The following is a 19357-nucleotide window of genomic DNA, read 5'->3' on the forward strand; positions in this document are numbered from 1 at the left end:
AAAATGTGACCTCACTACCTGCTTGAAGGACACTTTCATGGTTGCCTACTGCAGCCCATGAATAACTGGTGTGGGGAGAACATTTGTAGCTGCACTTCATTTACAGGTTTAGGAGCCTGAAATCCACGTTAAAAATATTTTGATGCTGTAGTTACCTTCCACAGCCTTGCTAACTGTAGCCTTGTGCAGCTCAGTTGCACAGACAGATTTGACACAGTTGAAGAGGGGAGGGCTGTGCAGTGCAGCTTTGCAGCTGCAGTGTGGAGCAGTCTTGTGCCCTATGGGCAACCACAGGTCTTGCCCTAACCATGCAGCAAAAGGGACATCTGCCCCTTTGCCTAGGAGATGGTAAGAGGGACATTACAGAGACCCTGTGGACTGGACATTGTTCAGTGACATCTGTTGCATGTTTGCAATGGTTATAACTCCTTTTTGTGAGACAGACAGTGGCCTTGGAGGATTTGCCAGAAATGGAAAATAGAAGTTGGTATTTCTCTGCAGGCTTATCTGAGGAACTGCAGAAGTAAGCTGATATGGCCATATCTTCTTCTAGAACCCAGGCTCTTCATGGAATTGAGCATACTAGCTGTAAGCAGGAGCAGTCCTTTTGTGTTAAGATTTACAATAAGAAATCATCTTGCACTTGATATTCATCTGTTTTCCCCTCTTATGTATTGTGCTTTGGTAAGGCAGATTTCCACTTGCTCAGCTGAAAGCTCTCCAGAGCTGAGACTGCAGTCTGTTGTGAGCTAATAAGGGCAACCAGGATTTTGCCTGACCATAGTGCCCTCATGTTGGGCACTGCTGAGAAAATCATTCCAAAGTGTTGAAATAATGCTGGCATACACACAGGTCTCAACTGAATATTTCAATGAGTGTCAGAGAATTAAGAGTGACATGCAGCAAGGGGTCAGCCCAGGATGCAGCCTGCCCATGAAACAAGCAAGGATCACTATTGCTTTCCCGTCTGTAAGGTAGGTGGGTGTCTCCAGTAGAGCTATCTTACATGGTTTACTGCTTCATTCCCCACCCTGCAGAGCCAGGATGCACATCAGGCCTCCACTGGGAACTGTTATCCAAGAAAGGAAAAACAGAATATTGAAAAGGCCTAAGTCAGATTTCAAACTCAACCCAGATGGAAAAAAAAAAGCTGCTTCTAGAGAAAAAAGGGGAAATGAAGGCCAAATGAAATTGCAGCAGTGATTTTGTGCTTGAATAAGGTAACTGAATATTCCAGGGTGACATCCTATAGCACTGTTAGAATCAAGGGAAACTGAAATTATTAAAATAAATCTATAGTCTTGATCAAGAGAATGATATTTCATTTTGCCCCAAAGTTTAATTTTAGCTCAGCTGTGATATTCCATAACTGGTTTTCTCACTGGAATTTAAGGATAAAAACTAGCCTTGTAACACTTGTCTCTGCAGTGGTAAAGCAAAAGGCTTTGACAGGGATTGTCCCTTTCATTTTCAAATCACTGGAGTCCATGCATGTGAACACCTGAATTGTGTGGTCTCAAAGGTTGTGCAGCTCATATACCAAGGAGGCCAAGGCCTAGGTGCAGAGGATTTTCTTTTTCCAGACTTCCTGGTCAATGGCTGGAGTTGGCCCTAGCTTCCATGCAACACTTTGGTGTCTTTTCAGTGTTTTCTGATCGTTTCATTACAATTCTCAGAGTTGGAGGAGGTTGGGTGAGGTGTCTAGAAGTGGGGAGGAAGTTGGAGATAGCTGGCTTTTTGACTAGAGGTAGCTGTGACATGGTGTGACTGTAATCAGTGTAGGCTTTGTTACAGGTATTAGTGAGAGGTGAACAGTTAAGGGGTTGAATTCAGGAAGACGTGTAACTGCCTATACACTCCACCCATGTAACTTAGATGCTGTTTAAAAATGTAATTTACAGAGCCTCTATTAAGTGTCTGCCCACATCACTGAGTGCCTAAATATACCTGCGTCTGTCACTGCACACTCAGTTTCTTTGTACTTTGCCTTCTTGAAAAGAACTGTAAGCACTTTTCATGAAGATTTATGGCTGAAGTTTTTGTGAAGCAGAGCAGAAATCTCAATCAGCTTAGAGACCACTCAGGTGTCAAAACCTTCCTTCTGGTGCCAGCCAGGCTGTCTTGCTTCAGGGAAGAGGTCCAGCACTGGAGCACATGGACAGCCCAGCCCATCACAAGGTGCTCTCCAGTCCTGTGTGACTGGAGATGTGCAACAGCAGGCAGTGCTGGGAAAACAACTATGAACTGGGTGCAGCTTGAAATAGCAGAGATTAGACAAGGGGGAAAAGGGAAGGGTGAGCATGGAATCAGATTTTCTATGCATCAGTGGCTGTGGAGGCCTCAGTTACTACTACATAGTTTTGCAAGGAAATTTATACTGCTTCAGAAATCTTGGTCACAGGGCAACCAGTCTCATAACTCAGAATCCCTTTCTGGCTCTTGGACAGGATTTGCAGATGTTTTTTGCATGCTTAAATGCTGTTCATGCCCAGCAATTCAGAGGAAATAGTAAGAATTCTCCTACCCAGTGCTGAAGTACAGCCCTTGTAGCAGGGGAGCTGTGCTTGTCAGCAGTTTTGCTGTTTTAATGTAGAATGTTTGAGGGGGAAAAAAAACACTAATCCCCAAATAAAACCATATTGGTACCAGAAGTAAGATGGTTTTTGTTTATACTTTCTAGTTGGTATTATGTCAACAGCAAACAGCTCTTGAGTTTGAGTTTTTAATACTGTGGTGCAGACTAGGTTCTGCTATTAGAGCCTAGTTCATACAAGCCTCTCTGTGTATCTGTCTCAGTGTGTGTCCCCAAGAGGGAAGAGCCACACTTGAGTGAGCATGGCCAGCTCTGGGCTTGTGTGAGAGCAGGATTCATTTCCCACAGGTCACTCAGTGCTGTGTTTCTCACAGGGTCAAGCTGCAGGAAGTTGTGATCATTAGCTGCATTTTTACAGCTGACTTCACAAAAGGTGTTAAAATTGGGTTGACATGTATAAATGCTTCGATACAATTATGCCCTATTAACAAATTCAAGGACTGACTTCTGGATCAGTGAACAGAATAACAGAAATCATGCATTTTTTTATCTTTGCCTCCCTCAGTTTTAATTTGTGTTCAAGAGAGCAATGAGGTTTTTCTGTCTCACCTTTTGGTAGGTTTTTGATGCATTGGTTGCTTTATAATTTCATACCCTATTTGTTTATAGAACTACCAGTTGTTTGGCTTTATGCATATTGTTAAACTTAGAAGGTTAAAAAACCCCTCAATCCTAGGGACAAACAAGTGGTTGTAGGCCTTTACCATTTTGGGGACCCAAGTAAACTTACTAAATGTCTATTATTTCACTGACAAAACATCTACAGTCTTAAATTTTCTTCTGAGTTTGTTACATGTCCTGTTATTCTGCAGAATTAAAGCTTCTGAAAAAAAAAATTCCCTCTTTTCTTTCACTCTAAATTTGCAAAAATTGAAACTAGCAGCTGTTCTAGAGCCAAAAAGAAACAAACATGTAGCAGGTGGTACTATGTATGTATGCCTAATTGCTATCTAGCAGCTTGCCAGTTACCAAATAGTGAGGAATTTGATCATGATTTAGGCAAAGAAAGGGAGCAAAGAGAATGGGAAAGTGAGAGAAAGTTTTTGGTCCATGAAATAGGTATATTTATAGGGAAGGCTAATGAGTGTAATGAGGAGCAGTGAGTAATGATTTTTTTCTTCAAATGTACTCCCCTTGGCTAGTCACTATCTAGAGAAACTGGCTATAGATGCCAAGAATACTGGTGAAATGATGGCATGTCCAAGTATAAGCCTCAGTACAAGCAAACATGATGATTTTGCCAGGTGCTGTGCAGCTCCCAGTGCAGAGTCATGCACAGCAGTGGCACGTGTGCTTTGGGGCTCTTTTCACACACACTGCACTTCCCCAGCTCTGCTCACACCTACACTTTGGAGGGTCAGTGATGGGAACACACCTTTTCATTTGCAACACTCTGGCAATTAATTTCAACTGTGTGAATGGACTTTTTCCACACATTTTTCTCTAGCCTCTGTCCAGAAAACAATTTATTTGGGTTTCTGTTGATGACTAAACTTGAAGCCTTCTGCCCCTCTAATGTAAAACCTTTTCTTGAAACAGTGTGGGAGGATTTGGATGAGGGTGGAGAAATTTTGCTCTTTTAAGACAAAGAAAAAATAATTGTTCTCCTTAAGGTCTAAAGTAAAACCAGCAGAAATTCAGAGCTGCAGAATGAATGGGCTTGCAATTACGAGCAAGAACAAACCCCTCTGCACCAAAATGTGAGCCATTCGGGGAGAGTGGCTAAGGTGTAACAGTTGTGAGATGGCCATGAGCAGTCCTGAAAAACACCTGTATTGGGAGATCTGTTTCTCTCAGATACAAGGAATTCTCCTTTTATAGAAATCACTTGTGAGAGCTCCTGTCATAGGGCAAGACAGGTGTATTCTTTGAGAGCACACTGATGTTTATCTGCAGAAAAGCTGAAACAACTGTCTTCTGTAAGGCATCAAGTGGGTGAACCCTTGTGGGAAGGAAGAAGGAAAATAATTGTGTGAGGTCCAGGAGAATGTCAGCATAAGGACATATAAGCCTGGACTGGCTGTGAGTAACTTCATCCTGGAAAGCTCAGAACAGTAGATGGGATCTAGAACAGCTTTCCTCTGGGAGAAGCAGAGCTGAAGCCTGAATTGCTTTCATGATGCAGCAGGATAAAATGATGATGGGGAATTGGATAATATTTGCATTTGAGAGGGATTGTACTTAAAGAATGAGGAGGCCCCTTCCAGCCCTGCATTCCTTGTCCAAAAATGGCATTATCTGCAGACTTGCCTTGTATGAATAGTCTGGGCTTCAGAGAGAAACTCCAATACTAACAGATACCAATTGCTGGTAACAGCAGAGGGATCTCTAGATCAGTCACAGCCAAAGCCTTATCTTGAGTTTGCTGCTTCTGCTTCAAACATCTGCAAGAATGGGTTTAGAAATCACATCTGATACATTAAGATAAGGTGGGTTTGGAGATGGCAGAAACCTAATGGGCATTTGACTTCTAGGGGAGGATGAAAATGGAGTTCTGGAGTAATGTGTAACCTACAAGAGGATAAAAGATGAAACAAATTGGAGTGAGACAATGCTATCTACTAGATGTGTTAATAAGATTTTGAGATGCAATGTTCCAAGTCTGCTAGATTAGCTTGCTTTGGCTAATATTATATGGTGTTTCAGTTGCATAGAAATGGGAGTGAGAACTATGATAAATGGATTTTTGTTCTTGACTAGCACCAGCATAGCTGGAGAAGTAAAAGGGTGGCAGGGGAACTGTTCTCTATAAAAGGATCAGTATTAAAAAAAAACTAGTAAAAAATGAAAGACATGAAATCTGCTCTGGGAGCACTAAAAAAGGTAATTGCTGCTGTTCTTGACATTACATATTTTAAGCAAATGTGTATTCAAAAGAAACAAAAGAATTGTACAAGAATATACCAGCAATTCCCTCAGAAAAACTTTAATACAGCACTGTATTTTTTTGTGTGGAGCAAAATGTCCCAGAGAAAAATATGTTCAGGATGGATAGAAACATTAATGTCAAACTCTGGATTCAGAACAGCTAAGTTTGGTCAAAGCTAGCATGGCATCTTTGGCATGTGATTCTTCTCACTTGGGCAGTGAAAGTCTGTAGTCAGCAGGATTACACAAAGGGAAAGCCAGCATGACTGAGAGGAGGGAGCACCAACCCACTCCCAGCTGCTCTGTCTCCAGGGTCTGATGGTAATTTATTTTATTGCTGAGCTTTTTACCGACACTCCTAAAGGTATAATTTGTTTGCATTTCCAGTGATCCAATCTATCTTCCATGCAAGTCATTTGCTCATAGCAACACTCAGTTAATTCTTTCCTCTAATGCTCTCTTACTGTATAGATAAACCATAAAGGATTTTTTGCCTGGAGGACATGAAGTGCTAAATTTAACTGATTTATAAAATTATTTTCCAGAGTTTCAGTTTTCAAACATGTTTAAAATCAAAGCATTCAATATAATGGTACAAATGCCTTTTTGCCTCTTTTCACTAGGTGAAATGTGCTTCTGCATAGTCTCAGTAACATCATGTACACATCATGTACCACTGAATCCCTCCCTGAAAGACTTGTCACTGTAACTGTAGTAACAGCTTGCTGATACCAGGGAAATACTTCAGCAAGAATTACAGGTTTGTAGACATCTACTTTCTAGGTTTCCTTTAGAATATGGACTCAAGCCCAGAGTCACTACAGTTCTCTACAGCTTCCAAGAGGCTTTGCCTCAGATCAAACAGGAAGCAGAAGAGATTGAATTATGTTCTTAGAGGAGCGTAACTTGCTGAGAGGTGAAGTGGGGCAGTTGTTAGTGACTTTCAACCTGCCTTGAAGCAGCTGATCTTTGAAAGGACCATGTGAATTAAGTGTTTGGGGGCTGAACCTCCTCTGGCCTGTCTGCCACTTCAGTGGCTGTTAAATGATACAATTTCATGGCTAAAGCCAAAGGAAAGTTGCTGAGGAGTAAATAGTTGAGTATATTTTAATTACTTAAGATCAGTTGTTCTCCCTAACTTCAGCTGATCACAGTAAACAGCAAATAAGAACAAACAGGACACAGTGGTGGTGGTGGTGCTGCTATGTAGCTCAATACAGGGAATATCAGATGTCAGAGTAACAGGTATCTGTGCCATTTTCTGGCCTTCAGTTTGTTGATGAGTTCTAATTAATTAAAAGCAGCAGGAACAATCTGATGGCTTTCTGATCCTGGCCCTACTGTCTGAGGATTGCTGATGAGGCAGACACTACTCTGGCACAGAAATTAAAAGCCACGTTTGCCAGAGATGGGAATTTCTCTAAGTGAAATAGCAGTTTTCAGATGTTTTTAGTCCCTAAGAGACTTGGAGGGGCTTGACCTTGCCCTCCCTCTATTTACACAAGTGATCTTCTGCATATAAACGGAAGAGGGATAGAACAAGACTGGTGCCCAGAAGTTTTTTATCCTTGTTTCATGTGGGAGAAAAATAGAGAGCGTGCTGGATCAACCTGGCTGGTTTTACACTCTGAGAATGGTGCTGCTGATCATGATGGAAGAGCTGTGCTTCCCATGACTACGGCCTGGAGAAGGTATTCCTTGATATGCCTTCCTTCTCAATCACCTGTCCATGTAGCTCTTTATAAGACTGATGCTAGAAGCATAACTTTCCAGAACTTCTATTGTATTTGCTATTTTAATTGAGACAAATTAGGCAGCAAAAGGTATTTTTAAGTGCTAGAAAAAAAGAAAACATCTTTTACTTCACATAAATGGGCAGCAAAAAACCCCACAGGTGTCCCAACAGCTGCAGTATTAAGTTCTGCCATACTCTTAGGCAGTGTAAAGCCTCCAGTGAAATGTGCAGCAAGTAAATTGCAGCCTGTTTTCACTAAGCATTTGGGGTGAGGAGGTTCCCAGCACAGGGGTGCTCTGTGTCCCACAGGGCCTGCTCCTGTTGGAGGCTGCTGGCCCTGGTAGGGGACTGAGCCTGGATTCTTACTTAAAGCTCACCTAAAGGAATGGAAGAGGATGAGATAGCTAAACAATAAAGGGTTTCATGTTATCCTCCCCACTTCAGCAAACCTCCTTGCCCTGTGACAATCTTTACAATGTGCCAGAGGATCTGTTATGGTCACGTGAGCCCACTTCTACTTTTCCCAATGGGAATGTGTGTATGACAGTAAAAACTGCAAATTCTTTTACTTTATATAGTAATATGTGCCCATATGTTCAAACTCTGTGTGTGGGAGTAGTAGTTAGTGTTTGTTTTTTCATGCCTATGGATTCCCTGACTTGGAGGGAATTGTGTCAAAGAAAATCCTTGCCATTCTCACACTCTTCCTGCTTGGTGCTGTAAAGCAGTGTTTGGTCTCCAAGCACTTTTAACCTAGCTTGCTATGCCTCTCTGGCTGCTAAACATTCATGTCAGATATTTAATGCTGGGGGCAATCCACAAAATCCCTCAAAGCTGCTTCTTTATCCTGGGTCTAATTAGAGTATCCTGTAACTTGCTTTCTCTTTTTCTTTTAAATGAAATTTCAGACCATCAATTACCCTCAATTACCTTCTGGTAACTGTGACAGATGTCTGTTTTCATCCTTTCTGTCAGTTCCCCAAGGCCAAACCCAGCACCTCCACAAAATCCTGAGCCTTTTCTCAAAGTTGCCTGGAGTCTACAGGGCTCTTTGCATTTGTTTCTGGAATCAGATTGTTCTTGTTTCAGTTTCATTAATGGAGTTTTTCAGCATCACTGTTATTCCAAATGACTTTTGATCTCCAAATATTTTTAGGGCATAAGGAATTATGCTATGAGGGACGTAATCACACATCAGCTGTATGAAGCTTTGCAGAGTTAGGGCCATAGCAGGCCCTGGTTTTTAAATGGAAAGTAAAAATGTGGAATGCATCCTCATTTCAGAAAAGATTTCTGCATAAACAACTTGGTGGACAGAAAACTAGAGTTGAGCTGCTGAAATGCTGGGTCTTTCTAAAATGAAATTTGAGAAAGAAATGAATAAATTAATTTTTAGAACTGTCCTGCTTCTGTAAGCAGAAATGCTGAGGACAGAGTCTAAGCATAAATAATTGAGCTGAAAGCTTTCTTCAAGTGTTGTACTTCAGGGTACCAAAAGCAACATCTGTTTCTTAAGTAGGTGCTACTGATTAGTGACACTACTCTGAAATGTATTCCACTTGAAGATGTAACTCATGATTGCATGTCCTACCCATGAAGATATTGAGGCCAATCCCAGCAGTATGGGACCTTGACATAGAATAAATGTTCAACTAAATTTTACTACTCAGAGGATACTCCTTTGTTATTCATGAGTTTGCTTTTTAGTTTTTAATCTGCAAGGACTGTCTGTCTTAGTTTGCTGCAAAGCAGGAATATTTCCAAGTCAAATTCTAAGACAAAGGCTAGGTGAAAGCTGGTATAAACTAGAGATCGGCTGTATCTGATCTGGAGAGGAGGAAGTCAGCAGCAGAATTGTCCACCTAAAGCTGGAGTTTGGCTCCCTCTCACCTCTTGTTGTTGTGTTTGCCTGGGAATAGGGCTGGGGCTGAGGGGGGAACACAGGGAGACCCTCCACACAGGGCTCCTTGGAGCTGTGTTACACTTATGGGTGCTCTCAGCCAGCCCCAGTGTGACAGTGTGGCCTGCAGGCATCTGCCTTGGTGACACGTCAGTGTTTGTAGCTGACAGAGTAGGTAGCACAGGGAAGTGATGTCTGCCAATGCACCTGCTTTAAAACTGTTAAACACTCTGAATCAAGCTCTAGCATGTTTTGACAAGGTGAATTATAATTTTTGAAATGTCCTTGGCTTGCTGCCTAGATCATTCTTGTGAGCCTTGTTAGCAGAGGCAGGTTGCTGCTTCAGTACAGCAATGTCACCTGTTGTGTTTAGGCTGCACTGTACCTGTGGGACATGCTGCAGCCAGCTGGGGAGCCCTGAGAACATGTATTTCAGGGGTGTTACAACATTAATGCTTTCTCTCTTTTCAGTTTAAGGTTGTTTCTGATCTGCACTTGGTGGGGAAGGGGTCTCTTGTGTGTGTGTCTGGGTGGGGGGGTTTATTAAGAACTAGTTGTTTAATAAAACCTGACAGTAAGTGTTTTGTGGTGTGGATCTTGGAAATCCAAATCACCTTGTTGCAGATCTCAGTGTGACTATTGGAGCATGGCAGGGCAGTTAGAGAGGAAACTCAGTATTGCTACTTGTGTGTAATGTGCCATAGCATCTTGTGTTTAACTTTACAGTTTTAGCCTTATGTCTTTAAGATAACAAGCTGATAAATTGTAGGAATGACATAACACCTGGTAGTGGCAGTAGTAGTTATCCACTTGCTGACTCATAGAATCTTTTTTTTGAGGACACTTTTCTGTCACCCTCTAAATGGTGGCCTCAGATACAGGGACACCAGGAGTCCCTCAGTCCTTCTCCCTTTTGAAGTTTGTGATTTAATCACAGGATGTCACTGACAGGGCAGCAATTTGCCAGGCCTTGACTGAGAGTCACACCTTGCTGTTCCAAGTTGGAGTGGTGCAAGAGAACTCAGTCCCCCTTTTTTTTCAGAAGCAAGCAGAACGAGTAGAGTAATTCTGCCCATTATATTTCTTTCAATTAAATAAACTCCCTGTCTTCTAATTTCTTCTTTCTCAAGCCAATTCCAGTTTTCTTTAGGATCCTTTCATCAGCTTACCTAAGCTGCCCAGACTAATCAAGTGTCTGTTAAACCCTCTGATGGTGCTAGAAAATCCACTCTGCTGCTGAATTTTATCCTGGTTATCTCTCTGCACAACCTTCCTTTTCCAGGTAACTGAGCTGAGCAGTGGAGCTGATTTCACTCCAAGCATGAGAAAGGCAGATAATTACCTGTTGTGTGATGAAATTCATAGTCCTGACAACATTTAAAATACTTTTCCAGTTTCATTCTTTCCTACAGTGTTACAAATCTGCTTGATGAATTTACTGGCAGTCTTGATCTTTACATGCGGCTGTCATGAAAGCTGCATCTGTTTTTCCATTAGTGTCTGAAGTGATCTTTGTAAGTAACAGCTCTCCAGACCATTGTGCTGCCTATCAGTGCCACATTTGCCACAGAATTATAACTACAGCTGAACAGCGAGCAGAAAAACATCCTACTGATCCAATTAGAAACACTGTCATTAAAACAGCAGAAAACTAACTTTACAAATAAGAGACCTGGACAAAAAAAACACACACAAAAAAACCACACAAAAAACCAACCACCCATATGAATCTATGTAATCCTGTAGATCCTAAGATAGGATAGCTGCAGCATTTCTAAAAGAAAAATGTTGAGGCTTTTTTCAGCAATACTGGCACACCTCAAGCTGAGTTTCAGTTTCTTTTTGGTGTTTTATGAGACTATTCAATATTCCCAGCTCTCCTCACGGATATTTCATAAAGATTTTCCCATGATACATAGTTCTTTAGTTTCACTGGACGAAGACAAGCCTGACAACCTGATATATCGCATAAGTATATTGCTCCAGTTCATTGAGTATTTGGCAGTAATTTTGATTTGTTCCTATGTAAAACCCATGAAACTGCTACATATAGAATCATGGAATGATTTGGGTTGGAAGGGACCTTAAAGATCATCTAGTTCCAACCCTTTTGCATGGGCAGGGACAATATTTATAATGCTTTCTATGATGTGTGTTCTCTATAACCCAAAAACCTTCTACTTATTTGTGGTTTACCTGGATTCAGGTGTCTTAAAGCATGTAAGAGGCATACAACTGGCCTACAAAAGAGAATGTGTATCTAGAGTCTGCTTGTCCTGTTGATCTGAATTGGTACTGACTTGGTAGATAAATAAGGAATACTGAAAAACCTTGTCACCCTCAAAAGTCACCCTCTTTTCTGGACTTTGACTGTAAGGACTTAAATCTGTGGTGTTCATACAAATCAAAACTTTCCAATCTTTTTCAAGGGGAGGGGCAATGAGAAGCAAGAACCAGTCTTACCACCCAGTTAAGTCACTTTCAGGTATTCAGTCAATCCAATCAAAGCCAGTGATCTGCTTTTTTTTGTGACAACCTCCTTTTTTATTGTAGAATTTGATCTATGCCAGGAATGCACTTTTGTTAGTGATGGTTATAGAAAATCTTCGACAATAAAATATAATATTGGGTCTTACGCTTCACAAGTAGAATAAAATCTGGGCAAACCATGTCTGATGGATGTTTAGAATAATGAAGTAGGGGGAGGGGCTGAGTATTTTTATCATTCAAGGTAAAACCAGTACTAAATCTCACACTAGCAGCAATGTAATCAACAAGCTGATGGAATAGGAAATAAGGAATGAGGCTAATCAGAAACGTGTTTATAAATTATTGGTGAATATTTATAGACAAATTCTTATTTGTCTGAGATAACGGATTAAAATGTTTCCTATATGATGCCATTTAAGCTTTAAAGGAAATGAGCAGTTTCAGATAGGGTGTTAGTCATTACTGGTAGGTTGCTTGAACACAGAAAATGCAAGAAAGGTTTAATTACCCTTTTCATTAGAGCTATTATCTCTTTTTCTCCCAGCTTTATGCATATTCATGTCTACTTAGAGGGTTCCTTTACACAACTGAGCATGGGAATTGCTGTTAGTGGAAGTTAGACTCAACCTTCATGTGACAGAGAAAACACTGAAGCAGCTCGTCCACTCCTGGGCACCAAATTGTTGCAGGGGAAAATATTTCTTTAACTGATTAAAATAATAGACATGGAAAGCATGCAGGGAAAGAAATGTAATGTCATGGAGACAAAATAATGTTTTCAGGTTTGAAATTGAGGTAGATACTGTTTAGGATTGGGTATATTTCCACGGTAAACATGGAAAGGCATTTATGCAGAATTTTGCTTTTGCTGATGAGGTAAAATATAAGCCACTTTATGATACAATATAAGAGAGGAGAGTTTTCAGATTAATGTTTTTGAACTTCTGTGACTACTTTGTATTACTGTGTAAGAAGTACAGAATGACTTGATTTAGGCTAGAAGTGGTGAATGGACTGCTAATCCATCTGACCTTCATGAAACTGACATGAATGAATCAATGTGCTATAAATTTGCTCGTGATATCCATCTTTAAAAGAAAAATATCTAACTGCCTCTCTATTGTTGACTGAGGGGTTTTACAAGAAACCACTGCTGAATTGCTGCTGCTTTCTTTAGGAAATGAAATAGAACAGGATTATTTATTCCCACAGAAGCCTGTGGAAATATTGCATATTTTAGGTGGTATAATGCATTAAGACATTTCCGTTGCTTTAATGATGGCAAGCTGCTAAGTGCTGTCTCATCTGTGCCTGTTTCCCACACCTCCCCCTTTCACTGCAGGGCCAGAAGTTTTTCTTGTTTATCTTCCCACTCATCTTGGCTGCACAAGAAGGGTTCACAGCATCCACACACAGTCAGTAAACCACTGACCCGAGTGAAAGGCTTCCCTTTGCACTTCCAGAACCTTGAATTAGTCAGTGCAAGTGATGAAGACCTATAAAACTTCTGAATTTGGGTGATTATTCCAGGTAGAAATGCCTTTTACTGTAACAGCCACCCTGGACATGGGTTGCAGTTGTACAGGATAATGATGTTCTCTTGCATTTCTAGAAGTGCACCGTAGTGTTCTGTGTGTGTGTAACACCCCCACACTAAGGAGCCTGCACAACTGCCACATTTTTATCAATAACCAGGACATTGCTCTTGGTGGCAGGAGAAGGAAATAATTTGTAAACTAAACACGGAATTAAATCGGGTCGGTTAAACAAGAGCGGAAAGCTTTCCAGGGATCTGGCAGGCTCGTTTTCACACGTGTTTTGGCCGATACCAATTTGTTACCCTAACCAAGCCTCTTCCGTCCCCGCAGAGCCACGTCCTCGCCGGGCGGGCGGCCGGCAGGTGGGGCCCGGGACCCGCCGCTCGGCCCCGGGCACACGGAGCGGGGACAGTCGGATGTTTCCCGAGCAGGGTGTTTATGCCAAGCGAAATCAAAAGGGCACCAGAGAGATAAAATCAGAGCAACGCGTGAAGGAAAAATGCAGATTTCGACCTGTGTTACTCGAGTGGGAGATTTCCTGTTGCCACAGCTTTCCCAGCCCCTGGCCAGATCCCAGGTTTTCACCTGTTATTTGGCACAGGAATTGTAATAAAACTTTGCTACAAATTGGATCCCTTCCGGTTTAAAAGTAGTTTATTGCAGACAGATTTTTCAATAGCAACAGGAAACCTTGTTGGCAGGGTGTTTTAATTATACTCTGAAGCTAATCAAGGAAAGAGAAACTGCTTTGAACACAGGAAGCTCAACAGCTAATCATACATTTGAGTGCCTGTTTCCACGGGGGATGAACAAGTACTTAAGTGTTGCTGAACTCCCAGCACATCAGCAAGCTGTTAAATGGCTCTCAACTGCAGGCTCTATTAGGAAGGGGAAGAAGAGGATGTATACCCACCCATCAGGCACCTGTGCTCTCTTTGCAGCCACCAGAGGCAGAACAACAACCAAGATCAGAAGACTCTGAATCACCCTCTGGTAAAAACCTCTCTTCAGTAACTGTAGAGAAAGCCTAAAGAGACTACATGGAAATTGAGTACCTAAAACAGCATAGCTACTTCATATCACCACTGCCTGATGCTGGCTGTGGACTTAGTATAACCAAGGCTAATTGCTGTATCTGATATACTTCTGGGAACTGTTACGAGAGGTAATAAGGTCCCCACTGAATATGTCCATTTTCTTAAATTTTTATCAATTTTTAGAGCAAAATCTTTGGTACTAAATACAAAAGTGTGTATGTTGGAATGAAGCTTGTAACTCTCTGAAAGCTACATGGTATGTAATGTATTATGTATAGTACTGTATGGCCTGATCTGAACAGATAACAGCTATGTGACACACTCTGCTTCCCAAAGGAGAGGATCCCAGTGCCTCCAATAGGTCCTTAGTCTGCTGCTGCAAAGTCTCATTAGCTGAGGAAAAGCCAAACATTCTCTTGAACCATCTCTAAGTTAGATTGGAGAGTGTTTGAACCTCACCACAGCAAGTAAATCCATTTAAGTAAACTGACATGTTACTAGGACATTTGGGGTGTCCTGAACCTTTTTACAAAATATCACAGAAAGAGTTTTCTCTGATTTGAATTGCTAGAGGATTATTATAAAAGTGAAGCTTAAATGTGTAAAACAATCAGGAGAAAGGCAAGGCCCGGACCCAGGACTTGTGTGTTCCCAGTTAAATCTTTCAGCAGGTTCAAAACGTTCCCTGCCCCTGTAACCCACTTGATTTGTTTTCTCTGAGCACATCTTGTCTATGTCAAGCAGTCAATAAACATGAACTTTAGCTCTTCAGTGGGAAGAGGAAAGGCAGAAAATTGTCTACTATTGCTGTGTCACAGGCATGCAGCTTCAGCTGAGGATTTAGCCAATGTCTTTGGCAGGCCTTCCTGGCTTTGCAGTTAAGATTCCTATTTGCAGCTTGTGGAATAATTACAGTTTGCAGAGGTCTGTTCAGGTTCTGCTGCAGTGCAGAACTGTGGTGAGAAAGTTCCTGGATCCCACCTGGCTCTGGGCAGTGCCTATTATGTGTCTCAGGCCTGTGCTTTTGACATACTCAGTTTCAAGGTGACTTGCTGAAGCATTTTTTGGCCTTGCCTTTCTCCTCACTGCATTCTGCTGCTCAGTATCAATGATAGGACACTGGGTCAGGGCTCGGTTGGTTGTTTCCTGTTCTTTGTGGATAATAAGGGGGGCCCCACAACATTCAGATGCAGAAAAGCAGCCAAGTTCTTTTCAAAAGACCTTGAAAAACCCCAATTTCCACTTCCTACTGCTGCCAGGCTGGAAACCTTCCAGGATCTCCAGAAGAAACGAAGCACCGAGACAATTCTGCCTTTGTCCTGGGTTTGTTAGTTAATCTGGAAACACCTCGGCACGCCTCTGTAAACAGCTACTAGTCACAAATAAACTGGAAGCGAAGGAAGGACGAGAGGCTGCCTGCTGTACGGGTGGCTTTAGCGCCCCGGGGAGCGCGGGGCCGGGCGGTAGCAGCCCCGTCCCGCCGCACCGGGGGCAGCTGCGGGGCGGCCAGTGCGGAGAGCACGGTCCCGGGAAAGGCCGGTTTTGCCAAGGGGCCTCCCCAGGGCTCGGGACACGTCCCCGGGGCTCGGGACACGTCCCCGGGGCTCAGCGCCGTGTCTGCCCAGGGGCAGCTGCGGTATCTGTCCCCCTTCGTCCTCCCCTCTTCGCCTGGGAGCAGGGGCGGGAGGCGCGGCCGGCAGCCCCTTCCCTCCCTCCCTCGGCCGGCAGCCCCTTCCCTCCCTCCCTCGGCCGGCAGCTCCTTCCCGCCCTTCCTTGGCCAGCCCCGCGGGTGGGAGGTGCCCGGTGCCGCTACAAAAGGGCCGGCGCGGGGCGGGGTGCGGGGCTGCAGCCGCAGAGGGTGCCCGGGAGCGGTCAGAGCTGCCGGGGCTGCCGGAGGGAGCGAGCGGCTTGTGCTTGACAAGGTACGTGCCCTGCTACGGGAGCGTTGCCGTGGGGTTTATCAGAGAGGGGGGTTTTCTCCTGTTAGGAACTCGATACCGTTTTATTTCTTCAGTAGTTTAGTTGTGCTCTTGTGGCAAAATTGATTTTTACTTCGCTGAAGACAGCGTGCTGGACAACAGGCTGTTTTGAACCTGTGAATTGGCTGGGCTTGTGCTAGTCGTGCCTTGAATAGCATTTTGTGTGCCTTGCTTGGCTGTAGTGTGCCTAAGAAGGATGTTCATGTACTTCTGCATCTCTGTGTGTTTGCAGGTGGATTTGTACTTCAAGTTTTTCTTCTTTGAGGACTTCCTGCCCTGGTACAGTGATGTGGTTCTTGGAAAAGATTAGAGCATCACACGAAAATGGAAGCCTCCCTAGTTCCTCCTTCCTGGGACTGCCACCTGGCCAAAATCTGCCTGACAAAGCCCGAATGGGGGCTGCTGCTTTTCCTAATGTGCTCACCCCTGACAGAATCCCTGAATTCTGCATTCCCCCCAGGCTGACCAACTCTGGTCCTATTAAGGGCACTGGCTCCCACCAGGACCACAATTCAAAAGATGCAAATCCTAATTCCTCTGACTACAGCCCCAGCTCTTTACCACATCTCATTCAGGTGGAAAGTGCTGAAGAGATCCCAGCTCTGGAGGAAGAGAACACCAACTCGGACCCACAGTCCCAAGCAGCGCTTTCCCTGCCTCACTTTCCCAGAGCCCCCACTTCCTATGGCTTCTGCACTTTGCTAGAGAGTCCCCACACCAGGAGAAAGGAGTCCATCTTCCATGGTGACCCACGTGGTGCCCTGCCTAGCCTGATGTTGTCTCGATCCAGAGCTAACACATTCAGTGGCAAAGGGAATATGTCTAATCCCATCACTATCAGCTTTGCTTCTGTGCGGCTGCCTCCCAAGAATCTCTCTCTGCACAGGCAAGGTGCCTGTGACAGTGATACTGCCTCCTCCAGTGATTCCTCTCCTTTCAGTTCTCCTCTTCTCAGCAGATCACCTCCCAGATCCTGCCCCCTGGTCAAAACACAAAGTCAGGAGGGATTACTCTGCCGAGCCCTGAAAGCCAAGAAAAAATCCAACATGGCCAGGAACAATTCTCTCTCTACAGAGGAGAGCAGCTCCACTGATAACAGCCCCAGGGCCATCAGGAGAGCCTCAGAGGGGCTGCTTGCCACACAGCGCTTTAGCATGTCCTGTTCTCCCATCTTTCCCCTGGACCTGACCTGCAGCCGGGAGAGACTAGTGGGAGAGAGCACTGTGGTCATGGACAAGGGAGGCATGCTGAGGCTATTTGCTGAATACTGCTCCGAAAATGAAAGGCTGCGGATCCGCCTGATCAGTGCAGAGGGGTTATATGATGACTCTGTAGAGCCCAGAACCATAAACTGCTGTATCACCTTCTCCCTGGTGCCAGGGAAAACACAGAAGCAGAGAAGCACTGTTATAAAGAGAAGCAGAAATCCCATCTTCAATGAGGACTTCTTTTTTGATGGCATTGCAGAGGAAGAGCTTTACAGTCTGTCTGTAAGGATGAAGGCAATGAATAAAGGGTGTAATATGAAACGAGATTACACCTTAGGAGAACGGGAGTTGTCTTTGATGAGTATGTTGTCAGTGTAATACTTCAACCATTCAAACAGACTGATTTTTGTCTTCTGAAAGTTTTATACTAAATAAAGTTTTGGGTTGACTTTTTAAAAATAATATTTTAAAGCATTGTGTTGCTTCGTATTACTCTCATGCTGTTGTGCCTTATTTTGCTGCTTAACCCTTCAAACTCTACTATGTATTTGCTATTAAGTTAAAACATGGCTGTGGAGGAGACCTTCTGCCCTTAAGGTAGGAGAAGAGGGCAGAAAGACTAACTTGCCTTTAGGATAAAGTATTAGGCAGTTAACAAGTCCAAGCTGTACTTGTTTATGGCTTTCAGAGTGGGGAAGGATTGTTTTTCACTCTGGTCCCTAAACAGGTACACTGCACGTGCACAAGGTAGGCACTGAACTCTGCTGCAGCTCCTGAGTACTACCTCAGTTAAAGAGACCATTTTGACAGCATACATATGAACAGAAATGAATGTTTAAAGGTGTCCTGGGCTTGGGGAAGGGGAGATACATGTATCTATATGTATATAGCTTGCTTATCAGCCCTTCTTCGGCAGTGGGGCTTGAGGATTTGGACTGCCAAAGCAGCTGTAAACTTGTGTTGAGCTTAACAACATCAGCTTCTGAGCAGAAGCTAGAAGCCACTGCAGGCGGGGCTCTCTTTGTCTCCACAAACATATGGTATCAACACTGAACGGTGAGGTGGCTCCTGGCTGGAGGCACTACGGAGCAGGTGATTGCTGTAGCACAGTTAGTATCTTAATTTATTTTTTCTTTCCATGGTTGGTTTCACAGCTGTCAGGATGAAGTTGCCAAGGTAATTGTGTTTTGGTCAGGAATGTATCCTGGAGCTATAAGCTTCAGCAATTCAGCTATCACATCCTTTCTCAAACTGAGGCAGATACGGTAAGATATCAATACAGCAAGGGCAAAGGATAGTTTGGGATCTATGGGTTTAATTTCTGCTTCAGCCAATTACTTGCCACATACCTTATTCAAGTCATTATGATAAAATTAGGGTAATCTTTCTCCATCCTGTACCAGCAAAAGGCGAGTGGCTGAGGCACTTGCTTTAATGCCATGAGAAACACAAAGGTGCAGAGTTCCTGCATGCTTGAGGCCACCTTTTCCCCCAAGTTATTTTTTTTCTGCTGGGTTGGACTGGGGGTCAGGTAAAACAGATAAACTCATAGAAACAGCAGCTGTGCTACTGGGAAGAGGCAGAAACTCTGCCCAGGCCTGTTGCTGCCTCCCTTGATTAAGTTGCAGGCTTCATTATGTGAAGGTAGATAAGCCTTAATGGAGAAGCAATCCACACAGGCGTGGGGCACAGAAAAGGAAGGTTTTCTTTTGTGTTCCCTGTGAGGCTGTAGAAACAGGGCCTTGCTTGTGCCAAACCTGCAGCTTAAAAGCTCTTTTAAAAAGATTTCTAGCAGATCCTCCCCTGGACCCGTTCTGGCAAGTACATAACTGCCTGCAAATCATGGGACTGTTCATGGGAGTTTCTGGTGTTGCTTGGCTACTGAGTAATTTGATTCTGTTTCAGACATAAGTACCCCAGAAAGGTTTGCTCTTTTTTTTTTTTTCCTTCTGATAGCAGAAAAAGCCCAAAGGATATTAATTGTGACCACAAGTGCTCAGAAATGCCCA

General features: G+C 43.4%; 1 protein-coding gene across 1 annotated transcript; it reads left to right on the forward strand.

Moving 5' to 3' along the window:
* Nucleotides 1–16021: 16021 nt before the first annotated feature.
* On the forward strand, nt 16022–17810 carry LOC127388587 (C2 calcium-dependent domain-containing protein 4C-like). Its single transcript, XM_051628269.1, has 2 exons — nt 16022–16083; nt 16373–17810. The coding sequence occupies exon 2, from the start codon at nt 16428–16430 to the stop codon at nt 17724–17726; it is 1299 nt and encodes a 432-aa protein (XP_051484229.1). The 5' UTR covers nt 16022–16083; nt 16373–16427; the 3' UTR covers nt 17727–17810.
* The last annotated feature ends 1547 nt before the right edge of the window (nt 17811–19357 follow it).

The sequence above is a fragment of the Apus apus genome, chromosome 10, assembly GCF_020740795.1.
Source record: "Apus apus isolate bApuApu2 chromosome 10, bApuApu2.pri.cur, whole genome shotgun sequence".
Classification (NCBI taxonomy): Eukaryota; Metazoa; Chordata; class Aves; order Apodiformes; family Apodidae; genus Apus; species Apus apus.

What these genes read in the sequence shown, in the direction of transcription:
- LOC127388587 (XM_051628269.1), top strand. Translation starts at nt 16,428, where the DNA reads ATGTGGTTCTTGGAAAAGATTAGAGCATCACACGAAAATGGAAGCCTC.